The 17,805-nt window shown below is 37.1% G+C and overlaps 1 protein-coding gene across 1 annotated transcript in view; it reads right to left on the bottom strand.

Annotated features, from left to right (window-relative positions):
* DCDC1 (doublecortin domain containing 1) overlaps positions 1-17,805 on the bottom strand; it is a gene marked incomplete at its 5' end in the record, with an annotated part of 338,819 nt that overhangs the window by 17,164 nt on the left and 303,850 nt on the right. Inside the window, 5 exons of the mRNA XM_084250604.1 lie at positions 2,528-2,729; positions 3,877-4,080; positions 5,461-5,646; positions 9,091-9,261; positions 11,381-11,474. Of these exons, the coding sequence (XP_084106730.1) occupies positions 2,528-2,729; positions 3,877-4,080; positions 5,461-5,646; positions 9,091-9,261; positions 11,381-11,474 (857 nt within the window). The remainder of the gene's footprint in view (positions 1-2,527; positions 2,730-3,876; positions 4,081-5,460; positions 5,647-9,090; positions 9,262-11,380; positions 11,475-17,805) is intronic.

The following is a 17,805-nucleotide window of genomic DNA, read 5'->3' as shown; positions in this document are numbered from 1 at the left end:
AACCACAATTCAGTAAAGGGGGTAGCGTGTTAATGGACCTGCATGATTCAAGGATAACCTTTATGGGGGGGGGGGAGGGACAGCCATAATCCTGTTTGAATCATACTACTTCCAAACCAGGTTTTTGTTTTGTTTGTTTTGCTTTAATTGTATTATTTTTTATTGAGGTAATATTGATTTACAAAATTGCATATAATTTAGAGCTATATATTCACACCTCTTCAGATGTACGTTGCCATGATATACTTACTACACCCACCACCAAATCATCCACAACCCTCTTCCATAGGCCCTGAGGACCCTTCCCTCCTGTGAACCCCCCATCTTTCCTCCTCCCCATCTTGAAGTGTCAAACTTAAGTGCCCAATGAAAAGATGAGTAGATAAAGAAGATGTATTAATAGTATATTTACAATGGAATACTACACAACTATTAAAAAGATGAAATTGTGCCATTTGCTACCACATGACTGGAACTGGAGGGGTGTATGCTAAATTAAATAAGACAAAAAATAAGGAGAAAGACAAATACCAGATAATTTCACTCATTTGTGGAATACAAAGGAATGAAACAATGCAACAGAAAAAACTGAGCCAAAACAAATCTTACAGATCTGACACCAAACTGGGATTTTAAGTAAAAATTTGACTAGGATGCTTCAGTGGTGGATGAGGTATGGTAACTGAAGCAGTGTGAACCTAAACCTCCAAATCATATACAATTTTGTAAACCAAAGTTACCTCAATTAAAAATAATACTAAATTAAATAGAGTCTGAAAGCTAGTGGGATTTTAAATAAAAGATTGAAAGAAGAGTATTTGAGAACCTTAAGATCTTCTAGAACCTGAAGATCAGATACTCTATACATCAAGTTAAGGCAGAATTATATGCTGAGGTCATTAGCTGGGCATTAAATGATCACATAACTATTTTTAAAAGCTCACTAGAAAACAAAACAATAATATCACTGTGAAATAACAGAAAATATATACTTTATTCCTGACACAGAGCTAAATTTCCTCGAATTTTTCTGGGTATAAGAATGTTCTGTTCTAATGCGGTAACTCTTGATGGGCTCTTGGATGGGAGCTGGTCTCCGAAAAAGACCAAGTCATGATTAGAAACTTGAAATTCTCAGAATTCCTCTATTTCTTGCTCATGGAGTTAATGACCAATTATGCCTACACTGATGAAGCTCTTTTCCTGGTTCTGTGAACTGCTCTAGAAAATTAATTGAACATGAGGAGGTGGTCAGAGGAACCTCTGATTTATAACTAACATGTCAGAAGTACAGGTAACAACCAAACTTGTGAGCAGCATTGAAGTGGAAGGGTTCAATCTCTGGGAGCCCTTACCCTGTGGGGTCTGATGCTATCCCTAGGTCGATAGTGTCAGAATTGAGTTAAATTATAGAAAAAACGGCTGGTACCATAGAATTGTTTGGTGTGGGTAAAAATCCCCCATGATCTGGTCTCTGAAGTATATAATAAGTGGGAGAAACACACAATTCTACACATAATAATGATAGCTAGTATTCATATAATGTTGGTAATTATCAACTAGGCATTGTCCTAAGTGATAGATATATAGTTATGTTATGCACATACATATATTCATAGTCTTATGAATACATTCACATTTATGAGGACCAAATATAAGTATATTTTTTATGTGAATATATATTCATTTCTAATATTCATTCATTTATTTGAATATATACTTATATATTCCTCATAAAAATTCCATAAAACATATTATTTTACAGATGAGAAACTGAGGTACTGTGAAGCTACGCAACTTCCCCAAGATCATTCAGCTGGCAAGTGACAGAGCTAGGATTTGAACTTGGGTATTCTAGTTCCAAAACCTAAGTTCTTAATGTCTAAGGTATGCCACTCAATATTACAACAGTGGAAAACTAAGATAACTGCTGACCCACTGCTAGTGATACTCTTTCATTTAGCAAACTGTTACTAGGGACACAGTCCTGCCCTCGAGTTGTACATACTCTAGTGAGACTCATTACGATGTAGTAGATAATTATATACAGTGTGCTAAGAACATACTGCAATAGATACACATTTTCTGGGGCTTGTGGGAGTTATAGAGCCATGGAGATGAGCTGGGGCAGACAAGGGGAATATGAACAGAGAAAGTATAGAGGGGTAGCTTCTCTTCTAAAGGTGGGAAGATATTTGGAGTTGGACCCACTTCCTTAAGTGGGGACCAGTTGGTCCTGAGTTTGAGTACAAAAGCTGCTCATGATTGATAACCCAGATAAAGTGTTAAACACAGGTTGTAAATTCTAGGTAAATTTATTTATTACTTTGATGCTGAAGCAATATTAATAGAATTTGATTTTTTTCATATTATTTGCAAAGTAAAAACAATATGAGAATCTCTTTTATTCTTAGAAGTAATTTCCTGTGATTTTGAAATTCTAGAAGGGATGACTGAATGAGTCACATTTAAGTTTTCAGGATTAAACATAAATAGAACCAGGTAAATTCTGTAGAATGTAACCAACCTTCCATGCTTTCAACAGCTGTCTCTTTTGTTCCAGTAGGGACTGCATCGTTCTTTTGTTCCTTGGAGTCTCTCTGGCCAAAATATTCATCTAGAGCCCATAAAACCAAATCACGCAAGGAAAGGATTGAGGTTCCATCTTTGGTATATACTTTGGAGGCTGCTCTAGCTAGACCAAGTTGTTCAGTACATTCTGTAAGAAGCTAGATGACACAGAGTGTAAGGGAGTGAAGGGAATAGGAAATAATCATGAAGAACTTGTTCTTCAAGAAATCTGAGAAAATCCTTTGAGAAAATGGAAAGCTAAATAAGTATCAATTTGATCTCTGATTAGAGATAATTTTTGATAGATTGTCCTACCTAATCCCACAACAGGAATCCAATCCAACTGTGAAAAGTTGAAGCTCCAAAAATTTAAAATAGCATCTGACATATGTTAATACATTTTCTCATGAGAGCATTTCCTAAGAAATAGTCAACCTAGAAATAAACTTTCAATTTTGTTGTTTTAGAAGCTTTAAATTTTTTAATACTTTGTACAGATGAACTGTTTTAAAATAAAAATTTGACTGTCAAACCAACCTGACACAATTATTACTTCCATTTTGCAGATAGGAAAACAGGCTAAAAAGCTAATATTTTAACCTAGACCACAAAAGCCAGCTGTGGATCCCAGGTTGGATCTTGGAGTTATTAGCTTTTGTACTTAGTCCACTGAACAAATGGTAACTCTATATCATATTTAACATTGCTGAAAAATATGTCATTAAAAGTATTAACCAGAATGTATAGAGAAGAGAATCACCAAAGGAGACAAGTGCAGGGTGGAACCTTTTGTGTTCTCTGCTCTTCCTGGGACTAGAGGGGAACAGCCTCAAGACAGAGACCACATATCCCTCCCAGCACAGCTTTTCCAATTTTAAAATGAGACAGAACACCCCATCAAAAATAAAAACTTAGGTTCCCCAGGTGATAAGTGAGGTGACATCTCTTAGAATATTGAAACAACACAACCTGAAACTGGAATGGAAAGCAAAGCAAAAAAGGCATCTGCCCCGCACAAGAATGAAGACAATCTGGTAGTTTAGCTTTCTCCCTGCTTTATGTATCTTTGCTCTGGAGTCAATCTAAAACCATATTGTGGTTTCTCATTTTTCAAAGTCTATATCCCAAGAAATACAATTAAAAAGAGTGTCTTTAAGAAAACAGAGATCTTGATCTCATCAGTTTAAATTGGTGAAACTGGTCAGGGACATTTATAACTCAATCCGCAGCTTTTTTCTTGTCTGAAGAATCACCATTATCATTACCTCTGAGGATGCAAGAAGCATTTAAGTGATAGCCACTTACCACGGGGAACGTTGCAGCCACAATTAACTTCCCATTTCGATATCCATCTCCATTTTTGTATGCAATTATTTTCACTGCCTTCTGGGCCGTGGCTGCCGTACCACCACGAGAGACAACTCGCGTGCAGGTCTTCATCCGTAAAGATAATAGACGCTCTTCATAATAACTTCGGGTTTTTTCAGCCTCATGAGAAGATAAGTCAGCCTGATTTAAAAAACAAATCACAGAACTACTAAATTTTTTTCTTTTATTTCTGTTATTTTGGTATATTTCAGTCTATTAATTTAATAAATATGTGCATGACATCTAAATTTGAAAGGTTTATTTCACAGACTCAAGGTTTTGGATGTTATAGTGGGAAGGACATTAGTCAGATCCCCTAGTTCTCCTCCTAGGTCTATGACTGGCTCATTAGATGACTTTGGGCCTCTGAGTTGTATTTCTGACCTTCTCCTGTTTCCTGCTTTGCCTTTCCCAGTGACAGGTGATGGGAAGGAAGGATGTGAAGGTCTGAGAGAACCTGGGGTTGAGGTAATGGGACATTTGCATGACAGCTATTGTTTTAATCTTTAACTTTATAACAAGGTCTCTCTCTGTGATGGCAGGTATTGATGAGTGAGAGGAGAGTGAATACAGACTTAACCACATAGTAACGAGAGTGGGGAACGCCATGTTGCATTTTCCCTTTCCATCCCTACCCAGGATGCTCTCCCGAGGCAAAAGTTCTGTCTGAAATGCTGTAAAATTGGGGGTTCTTTCCAGTCAGCTGACCACCACCTCCTCAACACTTCCTACTCCTGAAGCAAAGTCAAAGGCCTTTGTTCATTCCCAGAGAACTTTCTTTCTTCCATCAGTTATTGCTGCAGTTGATGTTCACTATAACCTGTTATTACCTATCCTACATCTCTCAATGCCCCAAGGGGTATTATATTTAGGGGAGAAAGGAGCGTGATCTGGGAATGGGGTAGGTAAACCCTGAGAAACCAGGACTGAAGTTTCCCTACATCTTTTTATATAGGTGTGTAAGTTCCCTTTAGCTCTTCTCACTTCTAAACTTGAAGGAAAGGATTTTTTAAATGGTGCCATTTTAGATTAAGATCACAGGAAGGAGGCAGAGATTTTTTTTCTCCTTAAGCTATAAATAGTATTAGACATGGATGTGTGAATTCAGGCACCCAACCTGAATAGTCATTAACAATAACTTGTCAAATACCCCCGAAATATTCCCTACTAGTAAAAAAAGGACTGTAGGCTGTAGATATAGGCAAAAATGCTGCTCCACTGAGTAAAGGCTTACTTAGTTACTTCCCCACGCAGAGAGCAGTAAGTAGAAGGTGTCAGCAGATGATTAAAGCCGCAGAGTGCCCAATTAACTTCAAAGAGTGTATCGAACTATTAAGAGACAATGTATTTTAAATTACAATGTGAAAAAGGAAATCCATGCAGGTGGAATGGTAAAGGTACATCAGAGGAAGATGAATTGGATGAATGGAGAGGAACTTGAGTGCAAGGCAGATAATAAATGCATCAAAGTTTCCAAACTGGTGCCACACACTTATTAGCAGAGCTCAGATCATTCCACACCTCAGCCACATTGATGACCTTGAAAGGCCCTCGTGAGGAGGGTCTCTGTGTCTTGGAGCCTGAAGCACACAGGAATGGCACACCTGGCAGCAACTGTCTCAGTCTGTTCTCTGCTCTCATGGATCGTCCACATGCCAAGCATAACATCATTTTTTTCTTTCCAGTAGGTAAGAGATAATAGTATCCCTAAAAAGAATAAGAAAGATGATTTTTTTTTGTACAGGTACATCTAAACTGTGAGAGCATTTTTGTAGAACACTTTATAATATAAATAAAACACTTCTATAATCTCCAAATACTGCATTTGAAATCTCAACATGAATGCATTATTTTGCTTATTAATAATTACATTAAAAAATTTCCAAATTTTGTTGACTGAAAATATCTAGAGGCAATGACGATTCAGCATCAGTGAGCATAACTTGTGTTTTGGCAGGGGGTTTTGGCAGAAAGTATTCCAGACTTGGTGCAAGAAATATACCAGATTAGCAAGGGACGTCTTGTGGTTAGAAGGAAAAGAGGCATACAATTGTAAAGGAATGACATTTATAAGACACAGGAGTCAATAGAAAGGCGCCTTCATTGACCCAAAGCGGGACAACTTGGGGGCAGCACATAAGAATGTTATTCTAAGGGCCTCCCCTGTGGTGCAGTGGGTTGAGTCCCGTCCTGTGAAGCATCCGCAGCCTCCGTAGTGTGGGTTCAATCCTGGCCGGCCAGCGAGAATCCCACATGGTGCCACAGACCTCTCCTGTCATGCCCGCTGCTCCCCTCAGCAGTGTATTTCTGTTGTCTGCCTGTTCTGTTCCCCATTCTGTCTCTGGTGAATCCTCTCACCCTCCCATGTCTCTGGCCTGTACCCCAGCTTCTGTATAAAAATAAATAAATCTTAAAAAAAAAGAATGGTATTCTAAATACTCGGAATATACAAAATCCTATGAGTTCATAAAAATGCTAAAAAATATAATTTAAAGTAAACAAAAAACAAAATTAAAAAAACAAAAAACAACCAAAACCCAAAAAACAATTAAGAACAAAATCACAACTTGTAGGAGTCCATCAGAGGAAAACAGGCACCAATTTGACCCTGAAAAGGGACCATTCAATTGTGTGGCAGCTTATTTGCAAAGATGGCCACAATAAAACCATCCCATCCTTGTTTGTCTGTGCTTTGAAATGTGACTTTGCTGCTCCTTCAATCAAGAAGTTGAGTTTTGAATCTTGGCAAGACTGTGTGACTTGTTTTCTCCCAAGTAACTTAAGCAAATGTATGCAAGCAGATGCATAAAATAGCTTGCACACTGGAGCTTGTATTCTTTTGACTGTAATTAGAAACCTGCAAGTGTGAACAAACTTCAGTGAGACTCCTCCAGAAACCTTGAGAAGAATCAAGACCTCAGCTTACAGCCTGCGAACCACCAGATGTGGGGAAGACTATCTTTGACCATTCAGTACCCACAGAACTGCCAAACCACTGAATACCACCAGATAACTACGACCACATTAGTGACCCTGGCCAAGAGTGGCAGAACTATAGAGGTGATTCTAGGCCAAACTGCTGACCTACAAGGCCAAATATGGTTATTGGTTAAAGTCACTACATTTTCAGGAATTTTGTTACACCAGAATACAGAAGTGAGATGGATAGAAAAGAAAGTTAAGTACTTATCCTATCAATAATTATGAACCACATTTTTGGGTAGTCAAAGGCATAGTTGAGGAGGTAAAGTTAATATTTACATTAAAAGCTCAATAAATGTGAGGACAATAGAATTGAACAAAACTGACCCTTCTGATACTCCTTATGAAGTTGATTTAGGCAATGATGACCGAAAGGATGCCACTGTATAAAAAGTTGTTGGTTTTTTTTTTTTCTTTAATGTGTGATTAGCTTGTAATCACATGAACTCTTATTCTTAATTGATTGTAGGGTATTTGATGACCAAAGAATTATTGTTCATTTTGACAGGTGTGATAAAGTCATGATTATATTAAGAAAATATTTAGATTTTTTTAAAGATTTATCTATTTATATAAGAACCAGGGTACAGGCCAGATGTGTGGGAGGGTGAGACGATTCATCAGAGACAGAACGAGGAACAGAAGAGAACAGGCAGACTGACTGAAATACACTGCTGAGGGGAGCAGCTGGCACGACAGGAGAGGTCTGTCGTGCCATGTGGGTTGCTCGGCAGCGAGCGGGGATTGAACTGGCACAACAGAGGCTGTGGACAGCTTCACAGCGCTGTGCTCAATCACCTGCGTTACCAGGGAGGCCCTAGAAAATATTTAGATTTTTAAAGGTGCATGCTTGAGGTGAAATAATACATGACTGGGGTTGTTTGCAAAACCTCTAATGATAGATACGTGAGAATTCATTGTATTGTCTCTTTTCTTTGGCATATGTAGGAAATTTTCCATAATAAATTTTTAATAGATTCTTGAATTTGTTTTCATACCAGCCTGAAAGTTAAGTACAGTCAAAGCTAATGTCATCATTCTCAATTTACAGCTGAGAAAACAAAAACTCAGAGAGGCAAATTTTTATCAAAGGGATACCCAAGTTGTATGTGATAGCACTGGAAAACAGAAAAAAATACTGATTCCAGGTTCGTGGATTTTTTGCCTTTGTCATATTAATTCAACTACTCCCCATAAATAGATAGAGTTACCTCAATTCAAAGTCAACATTTAGATGATGCTGTTGAAGATGTAATTCTTCAATTCCACTATAGAATTCTCTAAATTTACATTTGTTAGCCTTTTTTTTTTTTTTTTCAAATTACTGGAAGACAGAAAATTAAGCATCCCTCTCAGGTGAATTGAATGAATATTACATACAGAATTATTTGTTTAGAAAAACATAGGTTTTATAATTGGGCACCAATGATTTTTCTTATTAAAGAAGCTGCTGAAAGGATTCAGAAAATGAATTTTTCATTCATTAAGACATCAATCCCTATGGTCGTCCTTCCTGAATTGTTCTGTTTGGCCATGGTCAAGTACACAATGTAAACTAGAGTTTTAATTAATTAATTTATATTATATAGCACTTTGAAACTGCAAACGGAAAGAAAAATGTGATACAATTGAGTGGGGTTCCCAGAATTAAGCTATGCCTCCAGGATGCAAACAGTTTCAAAGTTCTGTAAGTAGCCTTGTGTTTCTGTACAAAATACTAAACAACTGATTGGACTAATTCTTTTCTCTGTAAAATTTCCTTTATTTACTTTGTATTTTATTACTGAGATAAAATATAATGCAGTTAAAGACACAATCACATTTTAATATTCTGTCTGGAGTGAAGTGACATCCTAGTGTGGCAGGCACACCTGGAAAGTGTATATATATTATCTTTTCAAGTGTATGTCTTGGTGAACTAATAATGAAAATAAAGGTGGTACTGGTGATAGGGAGCCATTGAAATAATGCAATCAGAGGGAAGTATCAATGTTCCTTCATTTTTCCTTAACCAGAATCACACTGCCTAAGTGATTTCATTTACAAATCAGTGTTCAGTGTGTGCAAATATAAGGTTTTCTAGGAAAAAAAAAACTTTATTCTTGATTTATTAAATAACCCCACTTCCCTCTATTTCACCTTTATCCTCAATAGAAAGGAACCACTTACTGGTTGATCAATGTTTTCTTCTTTAATCACAGAAGATGTACAAATACCAGCATAATTTGCTGCTGTGATTTCCTTATCTAATGTAGTGCTATGAAAGGCCATAAAAGTTTTCATATTTTCTATGTAATTCCACTTTTGATTGGAAGTCCCATTGTAATATGGTTTATATTTCTGGGGAGGGAAAGGTAAAATATGGAGTAAAATAAACAGGTAAGTTTATGAATTAGCAGTCATAGATTTCATAGCATCAAGCCAGAGTGTATAATTGATCATAATTTTATGCAGTGATAAGTATTAATGATATCTGATGATAATATATCTTTACATTTATGATAATATATCTTTACATTTATAAATATTATTCCTTAAGCTACAAAAATGGAATCACAAAATACACATTAATTTTAAAAGATGTATACTATTTGCTCTTAAGGATATTTTATTTTACCAATGCCCAACAGATAATCATGTAGATTATTTCCCAAATTTTTTGGTTGTAAGCAAAAGAGCAATGAACAATCATATAAACACATTTTTCTGTAAATCTATGGTAGATCTTTAGAACAAACTCCTAAAGTACAATTGTTAATAAAATAAAATTATTCTAAAATATTATAACATATACAGTCTTATCACATCAAAGCATTTTCTAAAAAGGTTGTTTATACTGCCATTAGTGTGTGAAATGATCAGTTTTTCTACAAAATATCATAATTCAATAAATGAAAAAGTACTTTTTGATAAGCAAATTTGCATATCACTGATCATCAGGAAGTTATTTTTTTAAAATGTGATTATACTCAGTTTTATATGTAATAGAAGCAGCATAATTATTCTAATTATAAAACTTGGCTCAAATGAGTAGTTTCAATGTAACAGATTTAACCAGCAGATTAGTTCCAACCAAACACATCATGCCACCTTATGGAACTCTCTAAAGAATAACACTTACTTTACCAAGGAGAGATTGATGGTAAAGAGCAAAAAAAATGAGCCTTCAAAATTGATTTAACAGGACAGACAACAGAGCATCCCTCAAAGGTACGGAAAATCAAAGACACTATTTTAAGGTACAGGGAGGGGTTCTGGTAGCATTAACCTAACATGATTCATTTTTATTATTTTTATATGAACTTTAATATTTTCTCAAAAACTGATCGCTTCAGGAGATAAAAATGAAACACCAGCAAAGAAAAAATTTTGAAAGGTAATACAAATTACCTTGAGAGCAAACTCATTTCTTATAAAATGGAAACCTTAAGGGAAAAATATCCATATCTATAACTTTTTGAAACTGATTAAGGTACTAAATTTGCATTTGGATGAGGTTTTATCTTACTGTGCTCTGTGCCAAAGAGGCACCTGACAGGGAAGAATGCGATGCTCTAACACTGTGTCTCCTAGAATAAATTTTTAGTCCATATTTATCATCAGTATGGAAGAGTTAATTAAGCTCTGATATTTGTCCATATTGCTATATCCCAATTTCGGATCCAGGAACAGCAAAACAAGTTGCCTCATTGCTGTTCGAAATATGAAATAAAACAAATGTTATTTGGGGACAATATATTCTGCTCAGAAAAAGCAATGGTGAGTTCTTTGGAAGATACAGAAAGCAAATACAGGGATGGAACTCTCTTGAACCTTCTCTCCGCCTACCAAGGAGAAACACAAATGTGTCTAGATTAGTCTTTGGTTATAAGTCACTGAGGATGACAGACAAACATGGAAAAAGAATTTCCTATGTCTTTGTTCAAAAGTCAAATGGAGACGTCTCTGGAGTCTATAAAATTTGTTTTTGCACTAAAGCACTTGCAAAATGTGTTTAAAATGTAATTCAAATGAGTCTCAATGCATAATTGGCACCTAGGAGCTCACATTCTCCAAGAAGACCTCTGACCGTATCCTTCCCCTCCAACTGTTGGGTTAGTGGGGACTTGCACATGTTCCCCAACACTAGACTCAAAGCATGTGTACCTGAGGACCACTGAGGTTGTATGCTCCATGAATACTAGAGGGACAATTTCTCAGGCTTGCCATTGGATCAGATTTAAGTAGCTAGCATAGCTCCTGACATGCAGCAAGCCCACAATCACCATCTGTTGAATTAAACTATATCAAGAGCTACATGAACAAGCTCAATTTGAAATCTAGACAGGCTATTGTAGTCTTTTAACACAAAGAATTCTGACATTCTTTTACTTTTTCCAGAAGAAAGCAAGCATGGGATGTTACTAAAATTTAATTCAACAGGGGACCGTGATTATGCTTTAGCCTGTATACATCTTACCTGAACAATAACTGGATAGCCATCATCTTCATCTCTAACCTTGGTCAGAGACACTGCCAGCACGAGGTCTGGGTTACTCACCAGGTGAAAGGTCCTTAGAAAAACAGGATTGGACACATTACAAAGAAGCATGAGGGGATTAGACTGCCCCACTTACAGTGTGCTGCCCTCAACTCCATACATACATGTTATAACACAAGTGATCCTTTAAAACTTTCTCCCTGGAGGAAGCATCATGTTAAGCTTTCTCAGTAAAGCATTCTAAAACAATACTGCGGGAGGAAGGAGCTCTCCTGCTCCTCCCCACTGCTGCCTGGGGTCAGTGACTGGAAGTGAGGACACCCAATGATGCACTGATGCTGTCAATCCAGTGCCCAGACAGTGCAGTCCCTCAGCACCCTCATAGCCCTGGTCTGGCCAAGTATTTGCTTGTGGCCTTGCCAACATTGTTACCGCATGTTCCATATCTTCCAGCACCCCCATTCTCTGCATGGTGTGTGCCCAGCAACCTGCTTCCCCCGCCCACATACGTTCCAGAGAGCTGTTTCCTGCTTGTCTAGCAACCATGGGTCAGGTATGGCCTGGCAAATCAGTGCAAATTTCTCTGCCACCCAATGGGCTGTTATTAGACCTTCAGGCCTGATTCCAAGCTTGTCCTTTCTTGGGTACTCTCCTTCAGTACCACACACAGGTGTTTGTTTTTCTTTCTTTCTTTTTTTCAAGATTTATTTATTTATTTATACAAGCATTGCGTACAGTCAGAAGTGCAGTAGGGTGAGAGATTTCACCAGAGCCAGAGCAGAGAGCAGAACAGGCAGACTGTCGAAGTACACTGCTGAGGGGAGCAGCAGGCAGCAGGAGAGGTCTGCGCGCCATGTGTGACACTCGCCAGTGGCCGGGGATCGAACTGGTGTTGCAGAGGCTGCGGGCAGCTTCACAACCCAGCGCTCAACTGCTGCACCACCGGGGAGGCCCTGTTTTTCTTTTTTTAATACCTGATAGTTACTCTTTTATCAAAGTTTAATGGTTTTTTGGTGTTAAATATCCCGTTTAAATCACTGTGTGGTTTCTATCTCCAGATTGGACTCACATTGATATACTTCTCACCTGTTCTGATATTAAGAAGAAGCAGTTGGCAGAAGGATTAAGAACATAAATGCTTGAATCTCTTGAACCCTAAGCCTGCCCCCACCAATAGCTATATGGTTTTGCTTAAGAACTCTGTGCCTCAGTTTCCCCACCATTTAAAATAGGATAATCTACATGCCTCCTAAGTGTATTGTGAAAATTAAATGAGTTAATGCATAGAGTACAGTCTAGCACTTAGCATTAGCTACTATTATTTATGGATATAATATTTAAATAGTTTTCCCTCAAGTTGTTTTTTTCTAAAGGTGCTTTCTCTAAAGGTTCAATGTATTTTTTGAATATTTTTAAGTGATCTCAGATTGGAGTTATCATAAAGCCTTTTGGCCTAAAAGCAAATTATATTCCTTATATCACTTAAAAGCAGTAATAAACCAAATATTCAGTGCTCTTGTCTGTACAGAAAAAAAATCAGTTCTTTACATCTTTTGACATAGTTACATGACAACCAGCAGAGGCATTCCTGCTGTGGAAAATATAACTCATCCTGAATATGAAATGTAATGCTGTGGAAGTGGAGGGGAGGGGAGAAGGTAGGAGGAAATGTTATAAAAGCAATATTTTTTTTCTTTTTTTTTCAAGACTTAAAAAATCCCAGATATTTAATTTAAATTCTGGAACATAAAACAACATATCCTCATTGTAGTGAATTTATGAAATACTAGAAAAACTCATAAAATTTTTAATAGAATTTTAAACATTGCTCATACTCCTACTAGAGAATCACTACTAATCTTACAACAGTTTTCTTTCTATTGTTGTTAAATGAAGTATCATTTTTAAATCAAATGGGTGTTTGATTTTATCAAACACTTTTCTCACATTTATCAAGACTGTGCCCTGATCTATATCCTTCATCTCTGACAGCGTCAGCATGTTGCCTAGTTTGCATCTTGCATTTTTATTGGCCTTCAATATTATTCAAATGAATGGGTGATTGTATATTTCCTGCAATGACCCACTGAGGTGACAAGATGACAAACCTAGCTGTCTCTATGTTTTTGCAGCCTAGAAGAAATGCAGCAACTTCTCCCATCCCAATTTTTCTTTTCCTTTTTGAACAGTGCAGTTGACTGACACTTGCCCATAGCAGAGGAGCTTACATCCTTCAAGAAGCCTGATCTAATAGGTTTCTACATAAATTCCATGTGCCGATAGCAGAGTGAGAATTTGCTTTGTGTCCCAGCAATATCTGGCATAATAGCACTGCCTCTTCCACTGACAGCAGCGTGAACACACGCAAGTCATTTATTCCCCTTGAACCTCAGTCTGCCTAGTTTTTATATTCAAGTTTTTGTACTCAAGACAACTTTTAAGATCTCTCTTGGCATTCCATGACACAATTTTTTCCTTTAACTTGGAGTCCTTTTGAGGAGACTTTTCATGCAAAGGACTTTTTCATATATCTATTAATCTATTCACTCATTCATTCATTCACTTCATTGAGGTAAAATTAATTTACAACATTATATAGGTTTCAGATAAACAGTTCCTCGCTTCAGCAAATCGCACCATACCTAACCACCAAATACCTAGTCACTCCACCACCAGCCAATCAGTTACTTCGATTCAGGCCCTACTCCCACCCCCTTCCCTTCTGGGAACCACCATTATGTTTCAGTCTAAGGATTTTCTTTGTTTTGCTTGTTTGCTTTCCTTACAGTCCACAAATGACTGAAATTACATAGCATTTGTTTTTCTCCCTTATTTCATTTAGCATGATCCCCTCAAGGTTCATCCATGTTGTTGAAAATGACAAGGTTTCATCTTTTTTTTTAAGGCTAAGTACTATGCCACTATGTGTATATGCCACATTCATTCATCTATCATCTGGCACTTGGGTTGTTTTCATATCTTGGCTGTTATGAATAATGTTACAATGAATATATGGGTATATATATATGTTTGAATTAGTTCCTTCATATTCTTTGGGCATCTACCCAGAAGCTGGATTACAGGGTCATATAGTAGTTCTCTTTTCATTGTTTTGAGGGCCCTTCAATACTGATTTCCATCATGGCTACACCAATTTACATTTCCACCAACAGTACACGAGGGTTCCTTTTTCTCCACATCCTTGCCAATACTTATTATTTATTAACTTTTTGATAATGTCCATTCTAAATGGTATTAGGTGAAATCTCATTGTGGATTTGATTTGCATTTCCCTAATGATAGGCAGTGCAGAACATCTTTTCATGTATTTGTTAGTCATCTAATGCCTGTTGGTGAAATGCCTATTTAGATCCTCTATTTTTTAATCAGATTGCATTTTTATTGTTGTTGAATTGTATGAACTGTTTTCATATTTTGGATATCAACTCCTTGTCTGATGAATACTTTACAAATATCTCCCCCCATTCAATATATTGTCTTTTCATTTTAACAATGGTTTCTTTCTTTGTGCAGAAGATTTTTAGTTTGTATATTTATAACCTTGTGTTTCTCTTGCTATCTGGGATGAAGTCATAAGGACATCACTACTAAGACAGAAGTCAAGGAGACTAATAACTGTTTTCTTGAATTTATTTTATGATTTCAGATCTTATATTCAAGTTTTCGATCCATTTTGAATTTATGTCTGTATTAGGTGTAAGATAGTGTTCTAGTTTCATTCTTCTCATCTGGTTTCCTAGCAACATATATTGAAGAGACTTCCCAATCTCCAATGTATTCTCTAGACTCCTTTGTCATAAATTAGTTGCCTATAAATGTGTGGTTTTATTTCTGGGCTTTCAATTCCATCCCATTGATTTGTGTGCTCTATTTATTAAAATACCATATTGTTTTGACTACTGTAGTTTTATATTATAGTTTGAAAACAGGGAGCATGATACCACCACTTTTGTTCTCTTTTTTCAGTATTGTGTTGGTGATTCAGCATCTTTTGTGGTTCCATATAAAGTTTAGGATCTTTTATTCTATCCCTGTGAAGAATGCTATTGGTATCTTGATCCTTCTGATCCATGAGCACAGAATGTTTTTCCATTTCTTTGGATTTTCTTCAAATTCTTTCAATAATGTCTTACACTTTTTCAATGTACGGGTTAAAATTGTTTCCAGGCATTTTGTTTTTTCTGTGACTATAAATAGTATTGTTTTCATCTTTTATACCAGTTCATTGTTTGCATATAGAAATGCAACCAATTTTTGCATGTTGATTTTGTAACCTGCAACTTTACTGTATTTCTTTATTATTCCTAATAGGTTTTTGGTGGAGTGTTAGGGTTTTCAGTACACAATATCATGTCATATGCATATAGAGGCAATTTTACTTCTCCCTTGTCAATCTAGATACCTTTTATTTCTTTTTATCACATATTTCTCTTTGGAGACCAAATGCTTAATTCAGATTGTGCCAGAGCTGAAAATGGGGGAAAGATGCCAGAATATATCAGAAGTTGACCTGAATCGTTCTTCTATATGGCTGGAAATCAAGTAAGTACATCTTCAACAATATCCTACTACCTTTCAGTGCCTGTTGACTCCTTTTTACATTTCCAGCTAGATTATATGTTATCCCAGAAAGGCCTTATTTTCATAGCCATAATTTCCTTTATGAGGTTTAACTAATAATTATCCAAGATATAAAATTTTCTAGTTACTTTCCATTTTTACAAAGAAGGTCAAAGTAAAATAATTCAAAATGCAAAGAACTGAGTGAAAGGCTAATAGCAGAAAAATCTGAGCACAGTGATAGTCACTTGGGAGTCTACCTCCTATTATGTTGGCAGTGAGCTACTCTGTCTATACATTATTAGTACAATTCTTAATGGGCAATTGTCTCTAAATGCAAACCTACTGCCTGTGCGAAATATGAAGGATCAAAATGTTACAGGGCAGGGAGAAGGGCAGCCCAAACCCCGCAAACCACCTATTCTAAATGGGTGGGAATTTGGGAAGGAAATTTAATACAACTAGGAAACAATACAGGAAAGGCAAAGAACCTAGTTTCTAAATCAAGCACCCAAAGTTACCCGTCCCCTTGTGGGTAAAACTCCATCCAAATGGGATTGGCCCAGAGCAAGGCCCCAAAGCCTGCCACAAGTCTAAAGCATCTTCCAGTGGGGACCCATAGAAAAGGGTCAGAAACAACCAGACAAGCCCAGAAGAAAAAGAGAAAAATCAAAATCAAGATAAAAGCTGCCATTGACACCTCCCCATGGGTCTCACCCACGTCTGTGTCACCCAGTCTAAGACCAAAAGGCAAGCACAGTTTCTTCACATGTCTCTCCATTCCATGTGCTTCCTCCAGATCTCCTCCTGGCTCTCCTTCCTGCTTCCTTCCTTCTTCAGTCTCCTCTGGAGCTTCTTCTCTCCCTGCTCAGCTACACCCTCCATTTGGGTGGGGCAGGGAACCTGGAACCTCCCCCTTTCCTGGGGACCACCCTGTTACAAAAAGACTATGGTTCACACAAACCAAATTTTCTACAGGTTTCTGCTGCATAGGAAACCCAAGGCTCCTCTAGATCTTACCAGGTTCATAATAAGTGAGACAAAGCAAAATGCCAAGGAGATATGTGTAGGAAAACTCAGAAGTACTGTCACTATAGAGACATACTACCATTGACAAAAATTCCTGTGAATTGTGCCTGCATATAATCATCAAGACTTTTGCAAAACCTTCCCTGCCAAGTATTCTGGGAGTCCTTAGAGGGTGACCCATGTGCTCAAGAGCAATTTTTTTTCCCCACTGCCCCTCATTGCTCCACTTCTTCTCTCAAGATGATGAGGTTTCTGACCAGAAATCAATTAATATCACCATCTCCTATCAAATGGTCTGACATGGTAAAATCTTCTGTGGTCTGACATGGTAAAATCTCAAGATGACAAAGTTGCAGAGAATTCTGTAAAGTGAAGGAGCCTGCAAGACCGCACACCTCTTTTGTATTACACATGGTTCATTTTCCATAGCAGTGCTGGTTGCAACCCAACATTTCACAGAGTTTTAGGTAAACATGTCTTTCTGCTTTTATTTAAACTGTTTTTCCCCCTTCTGCTTTCTCCATAATACTGAAGGATTATGAAAAACAAAACCAGTGACAGACACTAAGCAGGATTCAGAACTAGCCTTCTCTACCAATGACCAAATATTTCTGAGTCAAACTCATCATATTTGGCTTTCTTCTGAATTTAGCCAAATTCTCTCACTCCCCCATGCTTTTCCCATTCTTAGCCATGCTTGAATTCCAACTCAGGTTCAAGTAGAACTTACACAGAACAGAAAGTCAAGGCAGTGAGATGTATTGCTAAATCTTAGGAATGAGGATATGGGATTT

Source organism: Talpa europaea, assembly GCF_964194135.1.
Source record: "Talpa europaea genome assembly, chromosome: 1".
In the NCBI taxonomy this organism is placed as follows: Eukaryota; Metazoa; Chordata; class Mammalia; order Eulipotyphla; family Talpidae; genus Talpa; species Talpa europaea.
Note: the sequence above shows the minus strand (reverse complement) of the source record. Positions and strands in the feature narration are given on the sequence as shown.